This window comes from Staurois parvus, unplaced genomic scaffold (genome assembly GCF_062004578.1).
Source record: "Staurois parvus isolate SC_StPar_1 unplaced genomic scaffold, SC_StPar_1.0 ptg000011l, whole genome shotgun sequence".
Classification (NCBI taxonomy): domain Eukaryota; kingdom Metazoa; phylum Chordata; class Amphibia; order Anura; family Ranidae; genus Staurois; species Staurois parvus.
Window position 1 is genome coordinate 26248613 of NW_028317807.1, and position 23046 is coordinate 26271658.

General features: G+C 40.2%; 1 protein-coding gene across 1 annotated transcript in view; it reads right to left on the reverse strand.

Annotated features, from left to right (window-relative positions):
- LOC149474119 (voltage-gated delayed rectifier potassium channel KCNH8-like) overlaps nt 1–15720 on the reverse strand; it is a 625264-nt gene extending 609544 nt beyond the window's left edge. The window contains exon 1 of the mRNA XM_089671799.1: nt 15209–15720. Within this exon, the coding sequence (XP_089527925.1) occupies nt 15209–15284 (76 nt within the window). The 5' untranslated portion in view covers nt 15285–15720. The remainder of the gene's footprint in view (nt 1–15208) is intronic.
- Between the last annotated feature and the right edge of the window lie 7326 nt (nt 15721–23046).

Sequence of the window (23046 nt, forward strand, 5' to 3'; positions counted from 1 at the left end):
TATTTTTTTTTCAAAAGGTAAACATATTTTTAGGATAGTATTTAGTATATGATTTTTTTTTCACGGGCCTTTATTTATATTTTTCCACACTTTTACATGAAAATCACTCTGTCTAAAAAAAATGACAGCTGTAGGGGTTGGTACAAGCCATATAGCACTGACATGGGTGCTTATGATGGCCAGCTTTCACTGTTTTTTATTTATATGTTTCTATACTTTTACATGCAAATCACACTGTCTAATAAAAATGACAGTTATAAGGGTTGGTACAAGCCATATAGCACTGACATGGGTTCTTATGATGGCAAGCTTTCACTCATTTATTTAGTTTTTTTTTAAGAAAAAAATTGTATTAGCTGCAGTTAGGTTTTTTGTTTGTCCATTTAAAATGACGTGCCCATCTAAGACTACCCTGTTCACAGCATGATGATAATACTGCTGTGCGTTTTCACTGCAGTACAAACAGCATTGTCACCCTTAGTACTTAGGCAGTACTAGGGTCATTGGTTTGAATCCCAACCACGGTACCACCTGCCTGGAATTTGCATGTTCTCCCTGTGCCTGCGTGGGTTTCCTCCGGGTACTCCGGTTTCCTCCAACGCTCCAAACACATGCTGGTAGGTGAATTGGCTCCTGTTTAAATCGGCTCTAGTATGTGTATGAATGAATGTTAGTTAGGGGCCTTAGATATTATGCCTCTTGAGGGTTAGGGACTGATGGGAATGTACCTTTAGACTGTAAGCTCCACGAGCAGGGCCCTCATATTCCTTCTTTACTGAAATGTATTGTAATTGTACTGTCTCCCTCATATTGTAAAGCGCTGTGCAAACTGTTGGCGCTATATAAATCCTGTACAATAATAATATATGTGTAAAGCATTGTGTAAATTGACGGCGCTATATAAGTAACTGTAATAAATAAATAATAGTATACCAAAAAATGTCTTGCTGAGTGTAAATATTATGTCATTAAATGATTAAACAAAATATGTGTTATCTCTATCTATATAACATTTGTAGTAAAATTCATGTGTCAAATTAACTCTCCCAGGAATAAAAAGTGTCCATTGATCAACATAATCCAATGATTAAAAAGTGTCCATGAATCCACATAATCCCATAATAAGTGCTCCACCACCACCAAACACAACCTCTTACCTAAACATTAGACCCCAGGTTATAGGAGGTCTATACAAGCATGAAGCTGTGTGTGATCCAACTTGGATTTTCCACTCCTAAGATGTTTAGATGTTCTGATATCTTTCCTCTTTAAAAGTGAAGCGCTCAAATACAAAGAAAGATCTCTATAGTGAAGTACCGCAATGGCTTATTGAATAAAAGCAAAAAGATTCTACTCACAAAATAACAATCTAAAATATCGCATTCACAGAATGCTGCTGGTGCTGGCTCCAGCTAGCGATAGTGATGTCAGCATAGTAAATTAGTATTATTATTATTATACAGTATTTATAAAGCGCCAACAGTTCACTCAGTGCTGTACATTACAAAGGGGGACAGAACATGCGACAGTACAGTAACAATACAATGTGATACACGAGGGGTTCAAGGGCCCTGCTCTTTCGAGCTTACAATCTAGGAGGGAGGGGATAGTGGTACAGGAGGAGATAGCTGTGGGGGATGGAGTGGTAGGAAGAGTGTAGGAGGTTGGCAAATTAGCAGGGGGTGGGATAGGCTTCCCTGAAGAGGTGGGTTTTCAGGGTATGCCTAAAGGAGAGGAGAGTAGGTGATAGTCTGATGGATTGGGGCAGGGAGTTCCAGAGGATGGGTGACACCCTGGAGAAATCCTGGAGGCGGGCATGGGAGGAGGAGACCAAGGAACTAGAGAGAAGGAGGTCTTGTGAGGAGCGGAGTGTGCATGTTGGGTGGTACTTGGATATTAGGTCAGTGATGTAATTTGGGGCAGTATGGTGGACAGCTTTGTAAATCAGTGTTAGGATTTTGAATTTGATCCGTTGTGCAATCAGAAGCCAGTGGAGGGATTGGCAGAGTTGGTGGCGGAAAGAGAGCAGTTGGTAAGGTGAATGAGTCTGGCTGCCGTATTCAGGATCAACTGAAGTGGGGATAGCCTGTGGCAAGGCAGGCCAGTGAGGAGGGAGTTGCAGTAATCGAGTCGTGATATGATGAGGGAGTGGATGAGCTGTTTAGTGGTTTCTGGGGTTAGGAACGTGCGGATTGTGGCGATGTTGCGGAGGTGGAGTCTGCATGAGTTTGTTAATGATTGGACTTGGGGCTGGAAGGATAGGTTGGAGTCCAGAATGACACCAAGTACTCTGGCCTGCGAGCGGGCCTGATACTGGCATTGTTGGACGTGATGGAGAAGTCAATGGGGGGGGGGTGCGGGCTGGGGGGAAGACTAGGAGCTCGGTTTTGGAGAGGTTCAGTTTAAAGAAGTGGAGCGACATCCAGTCTGATATGTCTTTCAGTAGGTTTGTGATTCGGGCAGAGACTGAGGGGGTGAGGCAAGGGGTTCAGAGATAGATTTGTGTGTCGTCGGTATAGAGGTGGTAGTTGAAGCCGTGAGAGTGTATGAGTTGGCCAAGGGAGGAGGTGTAGATGGAGAAGAGAAGAGGCCTGAGGACGGAGCCTTGAGGGACCCCAACAGAGAGGGGGAGTGAGGGGGAGGTGGTAGCATTATAGGTAACGCTGAAAGAAATGTTGTGATAGGTAGGATGAGAGCCAGGAGAGAGCGGAATCTCTGAGGCCAAAGGAGTGTAGTTTTTTGAGGAGGAGGGGGTGGTCGACTGTGTCGAAGGCCGCGGAGAGGTCAAGAAGTAGGAGCACTGAATAGTGGCCATTAGCTTTGGAGGTTAGAAGGTCTTTGGAGAGTTTGAGTAAGGCAGTTTCGGTGGAGTGTAGAGGACGGAACCTGGACTGTAGGGGATCGAGGAATTTGTTGTCATTGAGGTGAGAGCTTAGGAGAGTGTAGACTAGGCGCTCGAGGAGTTTGGATGTGAATGGGAGCAGGGAGATGGGTCTGAAGTTGTTTGGGTCATTGGGGTCCAGGGAGGGCTTTTTAAGTATGGGGGTGATGTGTGCATGCTTCAGAGGGGAGGGGAATGCACCAGAAGAGAGGGAGAGTATAAAGATGTGAGCGAGGGAGCGTAGGATGGAGGGGGAGGGAGGTCGTAGGAGTTGTGAGGGGATAGGGTAGAGGGGGCAGGTGGTGAGGCGGGCATCATAGAAGACCTTGGAGACCTCCTCGATGGTAGTAAGGTCGAAGGTGTGGAGTGTTGAGGGGGCTTCATTGTGAGGAATGTTGGGTTTGATGGAGGTCAGAGCAGTGGTGGGGCTGTGGGAGAAGGGTGATGAGGGGGTAGCTGTGTGAGAGGGGACGGGGTTGGAGGGAGTTTGAGCAGCGATGAAGTCTCTGCAGATTGTGTCGAGGGAGAGGGGTGATGAGGGGGTAGTTGTGTGAGAGGGGATGGGTTTGAAGGGAGTGTGAGCTACAGCGATGTCCTTGCGAATTGTGTCAATCTTGTTTTTGAAGTGATTGGCAATCTCAAGTATGAAATTTTACATTAGTAATCTTATAGAAGAAGCAGCTTGATAATAGTGAGACTTTTCCCCTCACTTCTGCTACTGAATGCAATTACACTTTTGCTTTAATGTGTTATAACAAGTTTCTGATTTGTTTTTATGAACTGGGAGTAAGGGATTCTAATTTGTCTTTTTACTTTACATATCAGTCATAAGTGCACCAAACCCATTACAATCTGATTGTACAATTTCCTTTAGATCTACTGACTATATTGTGCATTATCCTGTCTGACTGGATACAGATTAATTGGATGCTTTAGCTAGGCCCACATAATACATAGTTTTGGTAAAACTAAAGTTGATGGTAAAAAGATTGTATGGTCACATTGTAATTTGTATGGTGACGCAAGAGCTTAAGAGCCAAAGATTTCCTCAATGTGTATAAAAGATACAAGCTAGTTTATGTCATATCAGTTTAGCTAATATGAGATATTTAATTTCTAGGAAGAGCATGATGGACTAAACCACCCAATGGCTTCTATCATATGGGGTCTCCATAGTCAAGCACTCCCCGTCATAACTCCTCATTCTTTTCATGCTTCCTTAGAAAGTCCCCATAATACATTGTGTGATCACTGCTCCTGCTGCACTCTCCATAACATAAAAAAGACTAAAGGTGGGAATACACAATTGAAAAATCGACCGATCAGTCATCCGACGACCGAGAGGAGTTCGTTCGTTCGTTGAAATCGTGGCCCACATTAACCAATAAAAAAAATAGTTCGTCGGGCAATACATACTGTTGACGTCTTCCATACAAGTGGAAGTGATGCAGTGTGGTGTGAACTTCTAGCCACGCCCTTCCGGCCAGAATGAATGATATACACAACAATTAACAGCAATGAGTATAATCTAGTTTATTACATTATCTATATACATAAATAGTGATACATAAAAATATAAAATGCAGAATTCTGGTTTCATTATCTCATTAGGCTAATCTACTTTTAACATTTGGATTTTTTGTTCGTGTTTGCGAAGATTCCTTGGACATAAAAATCCGCGCCATCTTCTGTTTCCGCTCATGCGTGATAGCTCCTGATAGCGCTTAATAGATTTTTTCCATACGATCGTCATACCACTGCATAGAAAATCGGTCGTATGCTAAACGACAACATTTTTCACTATTGTTCAACTGGATTTTTTAGTTCACAATATCGTTATCGGTTAAAACATCCTGCTCATCATTGAAGAGAAAATCGTTCGATCAGTGGTTCCGCTAAATTTTTTGGACGATTTTCTTATCATGTGCACAGGGCATTGAAGAACCCAATGTGAAGATTGGAATCCCCAAGTAATGGGCAAGGCAGATGTAAGTGCAGAGATCTCATCACCAGAACCACAAAGTCATAATTAGGTTTTTCAGTCTCCGTCATCTGCAACAGAAATTTCAGTTTTGGGTGGACTGATCCTTTTGAGTTTGCAACAGGGAGCAAAGAGAAGTAATCAACTGAAAACAGAAAAATATATCCAACAGAACAAGAGAATAATTGCTGTAACTGAGCAATAGAAATACTGAGGAGTAAGACGATTAATATATTTGATATTTTACACGCGTAAATATTAACCTCTCAGTGATGCATAGTGAATCGCTGTTTATAAACGTTGCATGAAATTGTTAATATCACTTCTTAGCCACTGGCTGGTTATTATGCAAGAGGCTAATTTCCCTCATGCTCAGATCACAAACAAGCACACTATGCAAACATGTTTCCGGAGGATATCCAGGCAAATCAGGAATTACCAAAACAAAGTCAGTAGTAAAGCTTTTCTTAACACCCGCACTGCCAGGTAGAACATCCTATGTAGTATAAATAAAGACAGAAATGTTATTATCTCAAATATGAAACATAGAACTTTCACACTAACAAGCTAATCAAGGATTTGTGTTTTATTCCATCTGTAAGCGGAACTACACTGCATCTGAGCATCACAAACCAAAAATGTAATTCATTTTTAATAGTCAAAGCAAACTCTCCCATCCATCCATATCTCCATTCCATAATATACTGAGAAATCAAAAACAAAAACAAAAACAAAAACAAATCAAAAACACCCCCTAGCATTTCTGGTCATGGCCATCTTGAGTAAGGGTAGATGATTCATGGAATCTATCTGCCCTTAGCTCAGGCAAGCAAGCAGGAGGGTGTGCTTAGCTAAGAAAACCCCTCCTCCCCCCCTTAAGAATCCTGGGATGTATAACATCATTTGTCTAGGCATCCAAACAGGAAGTAACTGAACAAATGTAAAGGAAAAAAAAGTAATTATTCTATACTAACCAATCAATTTACTAATGCTAGCAGCATAAGGATTAAAAATAGTTAGTGCTGATTGAGAGAGTGAAGTTCCACTTTACTCTCTTTTAAATGTAATGTATAGTTGTTTAATTTTTTTTTTTTAGATAAATATGTGAAATATCAACTTGACTTGAATAATATTTTTAAAAGCAGATCAAAAGGCAAAACATTTTTTCTTTTCATTTTGGATAGAGTAAAGATCTCCCCTCTATTCCTGTGCTGTTGGCAACACAAAATTTGGGATTTTCATTTACTTTACAACTGGAATGTGTAATGGAATGGAATATAAGGGTGTAGCACTGTTCCCAAAATATTTAAGTAATGCTGACACCTCGCTAAAGTATGTGTAAACCTGCAGTGCACTATGGAATGGATTCCGATCCCTAGATCGTAAAAATCATATCCTACTACAGGACACCTTCCCCCTTTCTAAAAATAATCAGATTGAGGTATGAATGGAATGAAAGGAAGGTAATCCATGGAAGTCCTGCAGGGCACTCTAATGTGATGTGAGTGGACTAGGTGTGTAGGCGGAACCAACAAAAATCAAACCAAAAAAAATTCCCCAACTAAGTAAAAGAGTAATTAGTCCTCGTAAGGATGGCGTACCTGGATACAAAGTTCGGTACACCCTCGCCAAGGGGGATACCAATGCACACTGTAAAATAAATAAATGGCAAAAACTAATAAAAAAACAAATTGTGTGTGGTGCTATAATACACCTCCCCCCTAAAACATAGATGTTATGCAACGATACCAATGCTATAAACCATGTAATATGCAATGAACTGTGCATCAAACACCTAAAAATGTGCAAATGAGATTACTAATCAAACCCAAAGGTGTATGGTGCTATAATGCACCTCCCCCAATGGAAAAAAGAATGCTGCATATGAATACAAATGATCAAATAGCAATATGCAATAGTTATATAGTCCGTGCTTTAAATACAGTCCATATTCTTGTTACTTAAGCTTCAGTGCACTGTGAACAAACAAAGGATAAGTACTTCCACACAAGCTCCCCCTTTTTCACCTCACTCACTGCAAAGGTAGACCCGTTTCCTGAAGTTCCTCCATTTACTGGCTCACTGATCTTCCACATGCCAGACCATGAAGATAGTACCATATCTTTGTACTTGTACTGGACCACAAGCAAATATGCCAAAGAGAAAGGGAAGCTGCTATTGTGTAACACCTTTTTTATTGAAAAGAAAAATAGCCAAAAAGACTTAAAAGAGCCTTTAAGAACTGAACGCCATGCGTTCCACAGCCATGTATGGAAACCGGAATTGACATAAGTTAGACCCGCCCAACACATTTCAATTCTCATGATGTCATCAGGAGTGGTCCATTCTAACACATGAATATGCTTTGATCTAATCCATTCCATTGTAGCTTTGGCTGAATGTGTAGAGTCATTGTCCTGCTGGAAGGTGAACCTCTGCCGCATTCTCAAGTCTTTTGCAGACTCTGACAGGTTTTGCTTTTAAGCCAAAAAGTAAAATTTTGGTCTCATCTGACCAGAGCACCTTCTTCCACATGTTTGCTATGTCCCCACGTGGCTTCTCACAACCTGCAAACAGGACTTCTTATGGCTTTCTTTCAACAATGGCTTTCTTCTTGCCACTCTTCAATAAAGGCCAGATTTGTGGAGTGCATGACTAATAGTTGTCCTGTGGACAGATTCTCCCACCTGAGCTGTGGATCTCTGCAGCTCCTCCAGAGTTACCATGGGCCTCTTGGCTGCTTTTCTGATTAATGCTCTGCTTCCCCGGCCTGTCAGTTTAGGTGGACGGCCATGTCTTGGTAGGTTTGCAGTTGTGCCATACTCTTTGCATTTTTGGATGATGGATTGAACAGTGCTCCATAAGATGTTCAAAGCTTGCGATATTTTTTTATAACCTAACCCTGCTTTAAACACTTCCCGACCGGCTGTTGTATATAAACGGCTCGACGGTGGCACTGCAGGGTCGGGTGGCCGTCTATAAACGGCCTCCCCGCACCCTGCTTGTGCGCGCTCCCTGGGAGCACGCAGCACCGCGATCCGGTGCCCGCTGTGTCCTCCGGACACAGTGAAATACCGATCGTCGGACGGGACCTCTGTACGAGGTCCCGATCATGTGATCACTGATTGGCCAATCAGTGATCACACGCAAAGTAGTAAGCAAGATGTCACTTCTGACATCATTGCTTACTATGTGTGAAATCTGTGAATGATCACAGAGGTCACATGGTACAAGGCTATTCACAAAAGCCTTGTACCATGTGACAAGCTGTGACCAATCACAGCTCACTCAGTTCTTCTCAATGAGTGCAAGAATGCACACAGAGAGAAAGAGAAATGATTGCTTTTACATCCTATATGGGTGTAAAAGTAATCAGTGTAAAAAAAAAAAAAAATTTTCATCACCCCTCACAAGTAGTACAGTGTCACCATGGTGACACTGTACTGCTAGGGTGACAGTATGTAAAAAAAATAAATAAATAAAAAATAATAATATAAAAAAATAAAATAAAAATGTAAAAAAAAATGTTTAAAAATTATAATTTTTGCTTATAAACTAATTTGGATTTTTTTTTTTTTTACTAAAAAGATTACGGAATAAATTTTGGCTAAGATTTATGATGAAATAGTATTTATTTGCAAAATTTTATTAAAAAAACACTTTTTTTCAAATTTTTTGGACATTTCATTTACATAGCAAAAAAAATACAAATCCCAGTGGTGAATAAATACCACCAAAATAAAGCTTTATCTATCTCAAAAAAATGGTAACAAATTCATTTGGGTACAGTGTTGCATGACCACGCAATTGTCATTCAAAGTGTGATAGCGCTAAAAGCTGAAAATTGCCCTGGTCAGGAAGGGGGTAAAAGTGTCCGGTCTGGAAGTGGTTAAACTTCTCCACAATTTTATCCCTGACCTGTCTGGGCCTTCATGATGTTGTTTGTTCACTAATATAATCTATGAAATCTCTGAGGGCTTCACAGAACAGCTGTATTTATACTGAGATTAAATGACACACAGGTGGGCTTTATTTACTAATTAGGTGATTTCTGAAGGCAATTGGTTCAACTAGATTTTAGTTAGGGATATGAGAGTAAAGGGAGCTGAATACAAATACACGCCACCCTTTAAAGATATTTATTTGTAAAAAAAATTGCAAACCATTTATCATTTCCCTTCCACTTCAAAATTATTTGCCACTTTGTGTTGGTCTACCACATAAAATCCCAATAAAAAAAATTCACATTTTTGGTTGTAACATGATAAAATGTGGAAAATTTTAAGGGGTATGAATACTTTTTCAAAACACTGTATAAGGATACTAGACTATGACTACAAGGATAAAGCAAATAATAATAATAATAATAATTTGCAGCTACAAGGACCTGGCCTATGGAGTCATGATGAGACTTTGTCTACAGAGGTTTGATTTACTGTATAACCATAGTTACATTGTTATAGAAGACACTAGAATTAAAGAGAGCGACACTGACAGTGAAGAGTCTGGTATCAAAGTAGACCCTATTCCCTATTAATACAGGATGAGTGAAGCCAGGTAATTGCACTCAGTCTGACTTTTTTCGAATTTCACCTCAATCTGATCAAAGTTTCTGGGATTTATAAAAAAAATTAAGTTGAAGCCTGCAACTAAATTTGTGATGAAGTGCACTGGTGAAAATAAGTCTGATGAAGCAGATTGTGAAGGTAGGTGATAAGTGCTATACGTGAATAAAAGGTCTTGGAAACCAGTTGGAGAACAATGATCACTTTATTTGAGTAAGCCATAAAACATAGTCAATGGGTTTTGGGCATTGGGCATTCTTCAGGGCCAACTTTGGGTAGGGGAATAAATTAAAAACATGTTGGAGAATACATCTACAATGAATGTACAGTTGAATGGAATGTCATACTCATTATAGAGCAGGTTAACATGGAAATGAGTTTCAGTGCCTGTCACAATCAGACATCTGTGTTTTGGGAGGTTTACCCCTTTTTTGGTGTGTCACCCCAAGAGTGCTAAAGTACATGCATAACAGAAGGTTACATGCTTGTCTCCCTTCTTGCCATGGGGATGTTCCCCGTCCCTCCCATTCAACGAAGCCAGTTCATGCCTAGTTTTCTGGGCTGGTATCATTGGGGATGCATAGAAAATAAATAAAAAGAACAATTAACCCTACAATTGCTGAGCCAGTGCATGACATTGCACTTTTTTAGTACAATATCTATTTCAAAACCCTTGAACCATGCTGGACTGCAATTATAAATACTAGAGAGCCACAGAATTATGGTACTATTTTTATTTTTTTTTTACCTCATAATTCAGTTTTACAAATCATTATTGCTTTAGTGCACACATCTTCCGGTGCATTTTAATTATTTTTCCTCTAGCGGTGTTTTATTTAAACTTGAGGCTTTTACACATGAATAAATTACCAAGATTTGTCATTTCTTTGTTCAACTATAACTGCAGGCAATCATGCCCCAGTCATTCGACTTAATCAGAGAGAAAACAAATGTGTCCAACTCCACACACTATTCATCTGTAAGCAGCATAATAACAGCAGACCCAACAGTGCCAACTAGCAGCCATAGATACATTCTCACTACATCCTCTTAGGCTTATATCTAGAGTATGCTGCTCCACACCTGTGCATAGTTGACAGCAAGCAGAGTACACAGTGTCAAAGGCATAGTTAAAACACAGGGAACCCTGCAAAAAACAGCCTTATCATGTTTCATGCAAAATTAAATTGGACTATTTTGCTTAGCGCTCAGAATGATTTTATTATGTTTTGGCAAACGTTTCGAGATCTTGATTACTTTTCTAGATGTTTAAAGAGAAAATAGGAGAAGGGAAACAAAATGAAAATACATTGTTGGATTTTTGTCAACAGAATGTAATGTTAGCACACAGATGGTAATTAAGAGGAAGCAACAATTATATAAGGGCACCCTGACATCATGGGCTCAAGTACCTTAGTATGCCCTAGCTTGCTGGTTCTTTTGAATAAACAGGCACAGAGGAACCTGGCTGGAAATCTTAACTAGGTAAATTAAACAAAGACGGGTTTTCCATATAATTTTCATAAAGCTTACGCTCCTGGCAGGAGAGATGTGAACAGGATATTTCATGATAAGGAGATCATTTCCTTAAGCAATATGCCACACGGATGTTGCCTAGAAGTATAGCCATCACCTGCTTGTATTGAAGCAGCGCAAGCAGATACCTCATATGGTTCTCAGATCCCTCTACTCTTGTTGGCAGGATGCTCTGATCAGGAGGCTAAGTACCTGTCTGTCTGTACACCTTCTCCATTATACTGTATGTATGCTCTAAGGAAACATATACAACTGTTGCATCGTAGAATGCTTAAACCCAAAAACAAAAGATATTACAGCTTACCAATTGCTAGGCCTCTTACACACGGACATTCTGATCAGGTCCCCATGTCTGTTTTTCAGACGGACCTGATCAGAACCTCCACTCTCCTCTACGGAGTGGCGGGAGCAAATGGACATATGTACGTTTAAACCCACCTACATTCAATCCAATCTGCCAAAAACAGACAAATGCGGATCATTCCCCTTCCATCCAGCAAATTGAAACAGATGGCAGTAAGGTGTAAATGGACAGGCGGTCCATTTACATCCATCCACACATAAAGGAAAGTGGGCAGTGTCTGTGTCTGCTCTGCATAAGCAGAGCGGACACAGACATGGCCTCCATCTACTTAGCAGGGATTAGCGGGCAGAAAGGGGCCTTACATGTGGTGGCTGCATTCTTTTTTAATATTTTTTCTGTCTTTATTGTTACTTTTTGATCCTGTCAGAGAATGTTATTTTTCAACTTCATTTATCAGACCAAGCTGTCTAGCAGAAGTGGCAGTTAAAGGGTTAAGACAAGCAATTTAACACTGACTGGGGTTTCTAAAATGTTCATCTTTTATTCATTTATGTAAAACCTTTATCTAAAAAAAAAAAAAACACCTGTTTCTGTAACTGCTTATAAAGTGTTAGCTAGAGTTCAGAATTCATTTGTTAACCAAGTCCATCTTAATATTCTATTGCAGCTAACACTGCCTTTTCCCCAGAGGGTATTGCTGCTGTCCAAAGGTGTCTCTGTTGCTCCTTCATCCAGAGTGTGTAGCTGGCCAGATCACTAGGGGGAAATAAAGGAGAAACAAGCCTAAAAAAAACAAGAAAACTAACCCAGCAGCCACATGTAAGGATTGATAATCTGCAATATACTAAACGATTGTTTTTGGGTTTAGTACCATTTTAAGAAAGTATTATTTTTAAAAGATGTAATATCCTTGCAGCTAAATGCTTTCATTGTGTGCCTCCACCAACACTTGTTACTGTGACAAATGGGCAACAAGCTGACAAAGGCTGGGGAATTCTAATTGCAATTAATCCCCCTGCCTTCTGCAGCACTCAGATCGCTGCACGCCGTGTAGACAGACAGTGCGCTGTCCATGGTGCTGAGCCTGACAGTGCGCTGTCCATGGTGCTGATCCTGACAGTGCGCTGTCCATGGTGCTGAGCCTGACAGCTCAGCCCAGTATCAGTAGTAATGGCTTTTCTTACAAAGGAATGGAAATGAAACTAGCAGCGTGCTATGTGCACACGACCCTTCCATGGAGTGTCTGCCTTATAATCACATTGTAAAGCTAGACACATATCATTGCCTCAGTAATTGTATTGTAAAATCTGCTAACCAGCTGTATATGGAGTAGTCCCCGGAGTAGCTGAAGCTCGAGGTAGAAGAATAGTTAAATAGCTTGGGTGAGCACTTTTCAGGCAGATGAATTGTCAGGAAGGGTATACAGCCACTCCTAGAGCACAGGAGCAGTACAGACCACCACATAGGGGACATGGACAGTCTTAGATCATTTAAAGTAGGGGCTGATTAGTGGCATCAGTCACCACATTTGTCTAGAATATCCACACCAGGTCTGATTGTGAAGCTGGAAAACTACCAAACATGACATTTTCTTTCTCTCCACAACTGTAGTAAGTGCTCACGTTTTATCATAATTGAGTGTGTGAATGAGTGTCTCAACGCAGAGATACTGCAAACAATACACATTTAACACGTGAGCTGCCTGTAATGTTGTAATCTCCAGAAACTATACATGTTGCAGCATCTCATCACTTAGCAAAGCAAGAGTATATCATTATCAGGGATAGATCTGAAATTCTGCTTTGCTCAGCATCCAAATCAATGCATCATCCAGACCTTGCATGGGTTAAACAGTCAACCCCATATTAAATAGTGCATGCTCCTTCTAGGTATTGGGTTTCTAAATACAACGTACTATAGTTTTACTATAATGACATAACATCATAACCATGCAGGTGCTGAATACCCTAGGACAATAGTTATCAGGTTTATCCCAACAGCTATCCATTGGGGCAATGATGTCAGATTGGGAGATAAAAGATAGGAGCTGATGTTGAATAATAGCCAAGCCCAGCACTAGTTAAACTTCCGATGCACAAGCACAGCATCATAAGCATGCAGTTTCTGAATACCCCTAGGACAATAGTTCTCAGATTTACCCAAACAGCTATCCATTGGGGCAATGATGTCAGATTGGGAGATAAAAGATAGGAGCTGATGTTGAATAATAGCCAAGCCCAGCACTAGTTAAACTTGGGATGCACAAGCACAGCATCATAAGCATGCATGTGCTGATTAACCCCAGGACAATAGTTATCAGGTTTATCCCAACAGCTATCCATTGGGGCAATGATGTCAGACTGGGAGATAAAGATTATAAGCTGGTGATGAATAGTATCCAAGCCCAGCACTAAACTTCAGATGCACGAGCATAGCATCATAGGCATGCAGGTGCTGAATAACCCTAGGACAATAGTTATCAGGTTTACCCCACCAGCTATCTAATGGGGCAATGATGTCAGCTTGTAATATAATGGATAGGAGCTGGTTGTGAATGGTGTCAAAGCCCAGCATTAGGTACATTTCAGATGCACAAGCAAAACATCATAAGCATGCAGGTGCTGAATAATCCTAGGACAATAATTATCAGGTTTACCCCACCATCTATCCAATGGGGCAATGATGTCATATTGGGAGATAAAGGATATAAGCTGATGATGAATAGTATCCAAGTCCAGCACTAAACTTCAGATGCACAAGCATAGCATCATAAGCATGCAGGTGCTGAATAACCCTAGGACAATAGTTATCAGGTTTACCCCAACAGCTATCCAATGGGGCACTGATGTAATATTTGGCAGACAAAAGATATAAGCTGGTGGTGAATAGCGTCCAAGCCCAGGATTAGGTGAATTTCAGATGTACAAGCATAGCAGCATAAACATACAGGTGCTAAATAACCCTAGGATAATAGTTATCAGGTTTACCCCAACAGCTATCCAATGGGGCAATGATGTTATATTGGGAGATAAAGGATATAAGCTGGTGATAAATAGTATCCAAGCCCAGCACTAAACCTCAGATGTACAAGCATAACATTATAAACATGCAGGTGCTGAATAACCCTATAGAACAACAGTTATCAGGTTTACCCCAACAGCTATCCAATGGGGCAATGATGTCATATATGGGAGATAAAGGATATAAGCTGGTGATGAATAGTATCCAAGCCCAGCACTGGTTAAACTTCAGATGTGCAAGCATAGCATCATAAGCATGCAGGTGCTGAATAACCCCATAGAACAATAGTTATTATGTTTACCTCAACAGCTATCCAATGGGGCAATGATGTCATATATGGGAGATAAAGGATATAAGCTGGTGATGAATAGTATCCAAGCCCAGCACTGGTTAAATTTCAGATGTGCAAGCATAGCATCATAAGCATGCAGGTGCTGAATAACCCCATAGAACAATAGTTATTAGGTTTACCCCACCATCTATCCAATGGGGCAATGATGTCATATTGGGAGATAAAGGATATAAACTGGTGATGAATAGTATCCAAGCCCAGCATTAGGTAAACTTCAGATGCACAGGCATAGCATCATAAGCATGCAGGTGATGAATATCCCTAGGAGGATAGCTATCAGGTTTACTCCACCAGCTATGCAATGGGGCAATGATGTCAGATTGGGATACAAAGGATAGGAGCTGGTGATGAATAGTATCCAAGCCCAGCACTAGGTAAACTTCAGATGCACAAGCATAGTCCGTCTACCTTTGTTCTTTCTCTAGCTGTAATTAAACAAAGACCTGGCTCTTTGGTGTGAGCCTAGGCATACAAAGGTCCGTTAAGCTTCTCCAGCCACACACCAGATAGACTCATACCCATCACATTATTGGGGATAGATGGCACTGAGGCATTCATTAACACTTACGGGTCCCGTCGAATCTGGTGGCTATAGTATCCAAGAAAGTGTTCTGCGGGGCCAGCAGCCCTTTCATCACAGGCATCTTCTCAGCAGCTAATCCATGCACGCCCGGGAGGACGGTATGCCAGGAAGATGGGGGGCTCAAGAGACAAGGGGGAGCCAAAGGGAAGAGCTGCTGCTTAACCCCCACAGCCCGACACCCGCTGGCCAAAAGACATCCACTTGTCAAGCATGGCTCTGCCTCCACTAGGCAATGACAAAGGGCTGGGCGAGGGGAGGGAACTGGCAAAAGTTGAGTCCAAGTTGGGTCAAGTGCAGGAGATGCAGGACAAAGCCACAGGAAGCCACAGGTCTGCTGAGCCCAGAGCCGGCGGTCCGGGCGGGTGGTGCTGAATCCGGCTAAGGATGAAAGAGCATCCCTTCCCTTGTCTGCTTCATTCTCTTCTTTTCTTCTTCTCCGCCGGTCTGGCAGATGTACGATCACGTGACATGCTGGGGAGGGGGAGGAGGGATACGGAGAGGCAGCTCCCAGGTAACAGCCTGTCTAGAAGCTGGACGGATGGGCAGGGCTGGGGCTCCTCTGCACCTCACCTACAATTTACCAGTCTACTCTATGCAAGCTTGGCAATGAAAGAACTCCTTACATGTGTCTGTCTATATAGATTTACTTATACTGTATATATACAACCACAATACAAAGACACCTAAAATAGATATGCTTCTATATATATATACAGTATATACTTGCTCGATATCATTCTCTCTCTCACTATATATACAATATATATATATATATATATATATATATATATATATATATATATATATATAAAATACAATTATAAGAACATATGTATACACATAAAAATTACAGGGGATGGTAATATATATATATATACACACACACACTATATTATTGTATTAAAGTATTGGGATGCCTGCCTTTACACACACATGAACTTTAATGGCATCCCAGTCTTAGTCCGTAGGGTTCAATATTGAGTTGGCCCACCCTTTGCAGCTATAACAGCTTCAACTCTTCTGGGAAGGCTGTCCACAAGGTTTAGGAGTGTGACTATGAGAATGTTTGACCATTCTTCCAGAAGCACATTTGTGAGGCCAGGCACTGATGTCGGATGAGAAGGCCTGGCTCACAGTCTCCACTCTAATTCTTCCCAAAGGTGTTCTATTGGGTTGAGGTCAGGACTCTGTGCAGGCCAGTCAAGTTCCTCCACCCAAAACTCACTCATCCATGTCTTAATGGACCTTGCTTTGTGCACGGGTGCGCAGTCATGTTGGAATAGTAAGGGGCCATCCCTAAACTGTTCCCACAAAGTTGGGAGCATGAAATTGTCCAAAATGTCTTGGTATGCTGACGCCTTAAGAGTTTCTTTCACTGGAAATAAGCAGCCAAGCCCAACCTCTGAAAAACAACCCCACACCATAATCCCCCCTCCACCAAACTTTACACTTGGCGTAATGTAGTCAGGCAAGTACCGCTCTCCTGGCAACCGCCAAACCCAGACACATCCATCGGATTGCCAGACAGAGAAGCGTGATTCATCACTCCAGAGAACACGTCTCCACTGCTCTAGAGTCCAGTGGCAGAATGCTTTACACCACTGCATCCGATGCTATGCATTGTAAGGCTTGGATGCAGCTGCTTGGCTATGGAAACCCATTCCATGAAGCTCTCTACATACTACGACACATAAAGTTTGGAGGTCTTTAGCTATTGACTCTGCAGACAGCTGACGACTTCTGCACACTGTGCGCTTCAGCATGCGCTGACCTCACTCTGTCATTTTACATGGCCTACCACTTCATGGCTGAGTTGCTGTTGTTTCCAGTTGCTTCCACGTTATTATCATACCACTAACAGTTGACCATGGAATATTTAGTATCAAGGACCTTTCATGGATGGATTTATTGTACAGGTGGCAACCTATCACGGTACCACGCTGGAATTCACTGAGCTCCAGAGAGTGACCCATTCTTTCACAAATGTTTGTAGAAGCAGTCTGCATGCCTAGGTGCTTGATTTTTACACCTGTTGCCATGGAGGTGATTGGAACACCTGAATCCAATGACTTGGAATGGTGTCCCAATACTTTTCACAATATAGTCTAAATATACAGTATATATATATATATATATATATATATATATATATATATATATATATATATTACTGTGCACAGGTTATAGGCAGGTGTGAAGAAATTCTGTAAACAAGGAATGCTTTCAAAACCATGTACTTTGTTTATTTTCAGCAGTTTAAAAAAAACTCCAAGTGAGCGAAAAGAAGAAATAGAAGACTAGAGACAAATGGAGGTGGGAGGAGATAGCCCATATAAGTCTGGGGGCTGTAAAATTCAGTTGAAGCCAGGATGTAAATAAACACTGAAGGCCGCAGCCATTGACCAAAGTGATAGGTATATAAGAGTTTTTGAAAATTCGGCACTAGGATTACACAAACCCAAATATAATAAATATACAGAACTCTAGAGAGATTTTCCATAAAGCACTACATCAATCTCTTTAAAAAAGTAGTAGAAATAAAGATGTGAAAGGCAAATACATTAAATATGTTTTAAAATAATTAAATTACACTTGTGGTCATTTTGGATATTATTTGTTATGTCAGCACTCTATGACTCTAGCAGTGGGATACCCCATTGAAAATGTTTGCATTTTGAAAACTATTACAATTAATGGTGGAGTAATACATTTAATTAATAATTTAATGTTATATTAAACAATTAGCAGGGGATCATGATGTCCCCTGTTTTGCACATTTTGATAAAATTTGATCAAATTTTAACCATTATAATTAAATGCGAGGTAAGTTAAAAACTGATTGAAAGTGAGGTAAAATTAAATATAAGGATGATAAGGAGGAAACATATACATTTTAGAGTGCTTTTAAAATAAAGACAGTAGAATCCTAATTATGTTATAAATAGTTGCGTAATTGGTTGTCATGGAGTTAGGGACGCCGTGTGGTACATAGCAGCTTTGGCAAGCAGCTTCCCCCATCCCCCCAGTGAAGTCTTTATGACGAAATATATAGTAGGAGAGGAGTGAATTGTCTTCATATTGGGGGTGGTGCACATGTGAGGTGCAGGAAGAATTGTAAGTAGTACAGGATTTTACCTTTTTTCTAATTTTATTCTTTTTTTTGGATGTTGTGACATTTTCACAATAGGCTGATGGAGATGTAGAGCTGCACATTATAGTGGCATGTACATCTGCATACACATCAGAAGTCATTCTTCAATAGTTCAGCACAGATATTCAATGGATGAGTGTACCTGGGTGTTCACACTTTTCCTCTGACTTGCCTTTATGAAGCATTCTTGAAGGATCAGAAAAGCAATGTTTGAATTTTTAGAGCCTAGTTTTTTTTTTAAGTGTTACTAAACCCACAACAGAAAAATTAGTCTGTATATGTAGTAAAGTATGCTTGTTATACTCACTGTGGGACCTAAAGGGCTAATCCTTCGCATTGTGTGAAAAGGATGTTTGATCCTGTCTTCTCTTATGTTGTCTTTGGTGTGTAATGGTAGAGAGTTTTTTTTTTCTTTGGAGAGTGCATGTGATCAGCAACAGGCCAATCAACACTGCCCAAACAGAGGGGTCAGGGGTTATTCAGCCTCATAGGACAATGCATGAAAACTCCTCCTAATAAGCTGTAACCAGTGCTCTGCTGAATACTGATAGAAGTCACAAGACTGCTCTAACTGCTGATGAGAAAAAGTATTAAGTTTCTATTTACTAAAATAGTTGCATTTCCATGTTGTGTGTACTGTGGGAGACTAGATATAGTGAATGCAGGGTCCTGGGTTTAATAACACTTTAATAACTGTACCTACATTCAGTCAGAAGTGTTCCTTGTGCTGGTAGCTGCTCTATTAAGCCTTGATGACCCTACACACCATTAGAATATCAGATGAATGATTGTTCTTTTTTTTAGCATGCTAGTCTCCATATTGAAAATGAAGAGCTTACTCAAATTTTCCTGTTTGTCCCTTTGGATAATTTCAGATGAACTGTTATGTTTGGCTATCAAAAGCTGTGTGCTAACAATAAGATCATCGTACAATCGCTTCAAAAGCTGTATTTTTTGTACGAGGCTTGAGTTTGTATCTTTGGTTCTCTGACCCCCACCCCCATAGCCCCATAGCAGTAATATTCCAGTGCTGCAGGGGCTATTACAACTGTCATTGGCACTTGTCAAGAGTGCCAACTATACCAGCCCTCCCCCCTCCTCCATTTTTTAAATGTGTACTATGGCTTTCAGCAATGAAAAGCGCTCTATGAATGGAGGATGGATGGATGAATGAAAGGTTTGCCATTCATAGAGTGCTTTTCATAGTTTGAATTAACCTGCAGCACTGGCAGATTACCACTGCAGGGGATGCAGAGAACTGAAAATTTCAACTTAGCAGCCACCAGCACAAGGGATACTTTACATTGAATGTAAGCCCTATCCCTTATGCTGTTTACAAAAAATAAACTTAGGCTTTAAAGGATAAGTTCACCTTTTGGACAAAAATAATAAATGCACATTTTTTTCAGGTAAAAAAATGTACTTTTATTATTTTTGCCAAAGGATCCTGTAAAGCATTGCACCAGCACTCAGTAGATCGCTGATGCCATGCAGGTCTCCTGCACACCTGTCAGAATATTTTCTAGCCGTACGGGATGTACGGTCAAGCAGATAATCTGATAGGAAGCTTCAGTGAACAACCACGGTGCTCCACAGTGCCGTGGTAGGTCATTGAAAACTACAAGCCCACAGCCACTAAGGCTGCCGGGACTTGTAGGCACTCATTTACAGAACTCTGTGAATGAGCGACGTGGCCATGTGGGAGGAGCACCGCAAGGCTGCGCTGTTTTCAAATCTGACAGATAGTCGGGGGAAACTTCTCCCTGTACTATCTATCAGAGGGGGGGCAGTGGGTGCTGCTGCAGCTATGTGAAGATGTTACGTTTCCACCCTAAAAACAGGTGCAACATGTAACATGTTCCAAAGATGAACTTCTCCTTTAAAGTGAACTGTATGGAGCCTTTAAGTATTAACATAAGTGGACAATATTTGGTTTGCTAAAATGCCGCGTATAATAAACTATTGCTTTCACTTCCCCTGACAACTGGGGAAAAGCCTGCCAATTAGTATGGTAAAGCAAGTCCATGCTGTATATCACATGGCAGACGCTCCTCCTTAACACTATACAATCTGGTTGTAAAATCTCTTTAGATCTACCAACAATTACCTGTGCAGTTTGCTGGAAGTTGATTGGATTGTATAGTTTTGGTAAATTTAGATTAGATTGTTCATGAATTGTGCAATCAGATTGTAGTGTGTATGGGCACCCTTAGAATGAGTGAGGAGCTAGAATCGCCAACTGACAGATGAATGGGATGGGCAGGGATGATTCATTGGCTGTTGGGATGCTGCTAGCTCCCTAACAACCAGTCTGAACAGGAAGCTGTCACTTTTAACAGCGGCAGTAATACCACCGTTAGTGGGATCTCCCTAACATGAGTTCAGTTTGAATCCAAAGCTCATCTCTATTTACACTGAAGATGTCGAAGGTTCTACGCTCCTTAATGCTTACAAATTCCTCTGTAATGCTGCTCATTGGTGTCAGGACAACAGGGTACATTTAGCCCATTTATCTATATCAATAGTTAATTGACTTTCTTGATCTCTCATCACTATCCTCAATAGCACAAACTCCTTATCACACTAAATATAAGGAAATTAGAATTCAAAGAGGAGTTCAGTGATCTCAGGAAAACATGAGGTGACAGTCTCAGTGTATTATACAGGTCATGGAACTCAGATATGACTTCTCTCCAATTTCCTTTACATTATACAAGTGGATCCATAATTGCCTTTGTTGTTTATTACATTTCCAGGGGCCACTTGCCCTCCAGAGGATTTACCCCCCTTAATGACCAGGCCTCTTTTTGCTACTCGGCGCTGCACTAATTCAACTGATTATTGTGCGGCCATGCAATGCTGTACCAAAATGAAATTTATATCCTTTTTTCACACAAATAGAGCTTTCTTTCAGATGTATTTGATCACCTGTGTGCTTTTTATTTTTCACGCTATAAACAAAAAAAGACTGAAAATATTTAAGAAAAAGAATATTTTTTTTAATTTCAGCTATAAAAAAATATATAGTAAACTCAAAATTAGTTATAAATTTAGTCCAAGATGTATTCTGCTACATGTTTTTGGTAAAAAAAATCCCAATAAGTGTATATTGATTGCTTTGTGTGAAAGTTATAAGGTCTACAAACTATGGTATAGATACTGGAATTTACGCCATTTTTTTGCTATACAGCACTGCACTAGTTTCATTGACAATTTTGCAGCCGTGCAATATGGTACATAAATTAAATTTATGTCCTTTTTTTCACACAAATAGAGATTTCGTTTGGTGGTATTTTATCACCTGTGCACTTTTTATTTTTGGCGCTATAAACAAAAAACGTTTTGAGTAAAAAAATTATTTTTGAAAAAAAAAACAATATTTTCTCATTTCTGTCATAAAAAATATAAAAAAAAACGAAAATGTCATCATAAATTTAGGCCAAAATGTATTTTGCTACATGTTTTTGGTAAAAAAAAATCCAAATAAGTGTATATTGATTGCTTTGTGTGAAAGTTATAGCATCTACAAACTATGGTATAGATACTGCAATTTACATAGCTTTTACTTTCTGACTGCCCATCACATTTCTTGAGGTACTAAAATACCAAGATAGTACATACACCCTCAAATGACCCCTTTTCGGAAACTAGACACCCTAAACTATCTGCTGAGGGGCATATTGAGTCTATGGAAGATTTATTTTTTTTCCACAAGTTTCTGGAAAATGACAAAAACATTTGTTTTTATTTTTTTTACACAAAGATGTCATTTAAATTATATATTTCTCTCACAAGCCATGGGTATATGTGGAATTACACCCCAAAATACATTCTGCTACTTCTACCGAGTATGGGGATACCACACTTGTGAGACTTTTTGGGAGCCTAGCCACATACTAGAGCCTGAAATCCAATGACTACTTTGAAAGCCTGAAGGTGCGTAACTTCCTCATTTTACTTCCTCACTACCTATCACAGTTTTGAAGGCCCTGACATGCCAGGATAGCACCAAATCCCCCCCAAATGACCCCTTTCTGGAAAGTAGACACCCCAAGGAATATAAAAAGAGGCATGGTGAGTATTTTGCAGATCTCATTTTTTCTCACAAGGTTTTGAAATATAAAAAAAGAAAAGCAATATGTTTTTTTTTCTTCATTTTCCAAAAACTTGTGGCAACGAGATCTGCAAAATCAGGAAGTGTAATGAGGAAATAAAGCCCTTTAAAAGCCTGAAGGTGCTTATTGGATTTTGGGGTCCTGTACTTGGCTAGACTGCTAAAATTTCTCTCACATGTGGTACCCCCATACTCGGGAGACGTAGGAGAATGTATTTTGGGGAGTAATTCCACATATACCCATGGCATGTGTGAGCAATAAATCATTTAGGTGACAATTTTGTGTAAAAAAAAAAAAAAATTTCTGTTATTTTCCAAAAACGTGTGGTAAAAAAATAAATTCTTCTATTGAATCAACATGCCTCTCAGCAAATAGTTCGGGGTGTCTACTTTCCAAAAAGGGGTCATTTTGGGGGGTGGGGGCGTTTTATGCCCAGCATTAGAAGTTTATGCCACACATAGCTTCACATGAAAAACATAAATCAGTATTTTTTGGTAGGGAATTAATTTAAACCCCCAAACATTATATATTTTTTTAAAGCAAAAACCCTAGTGAAT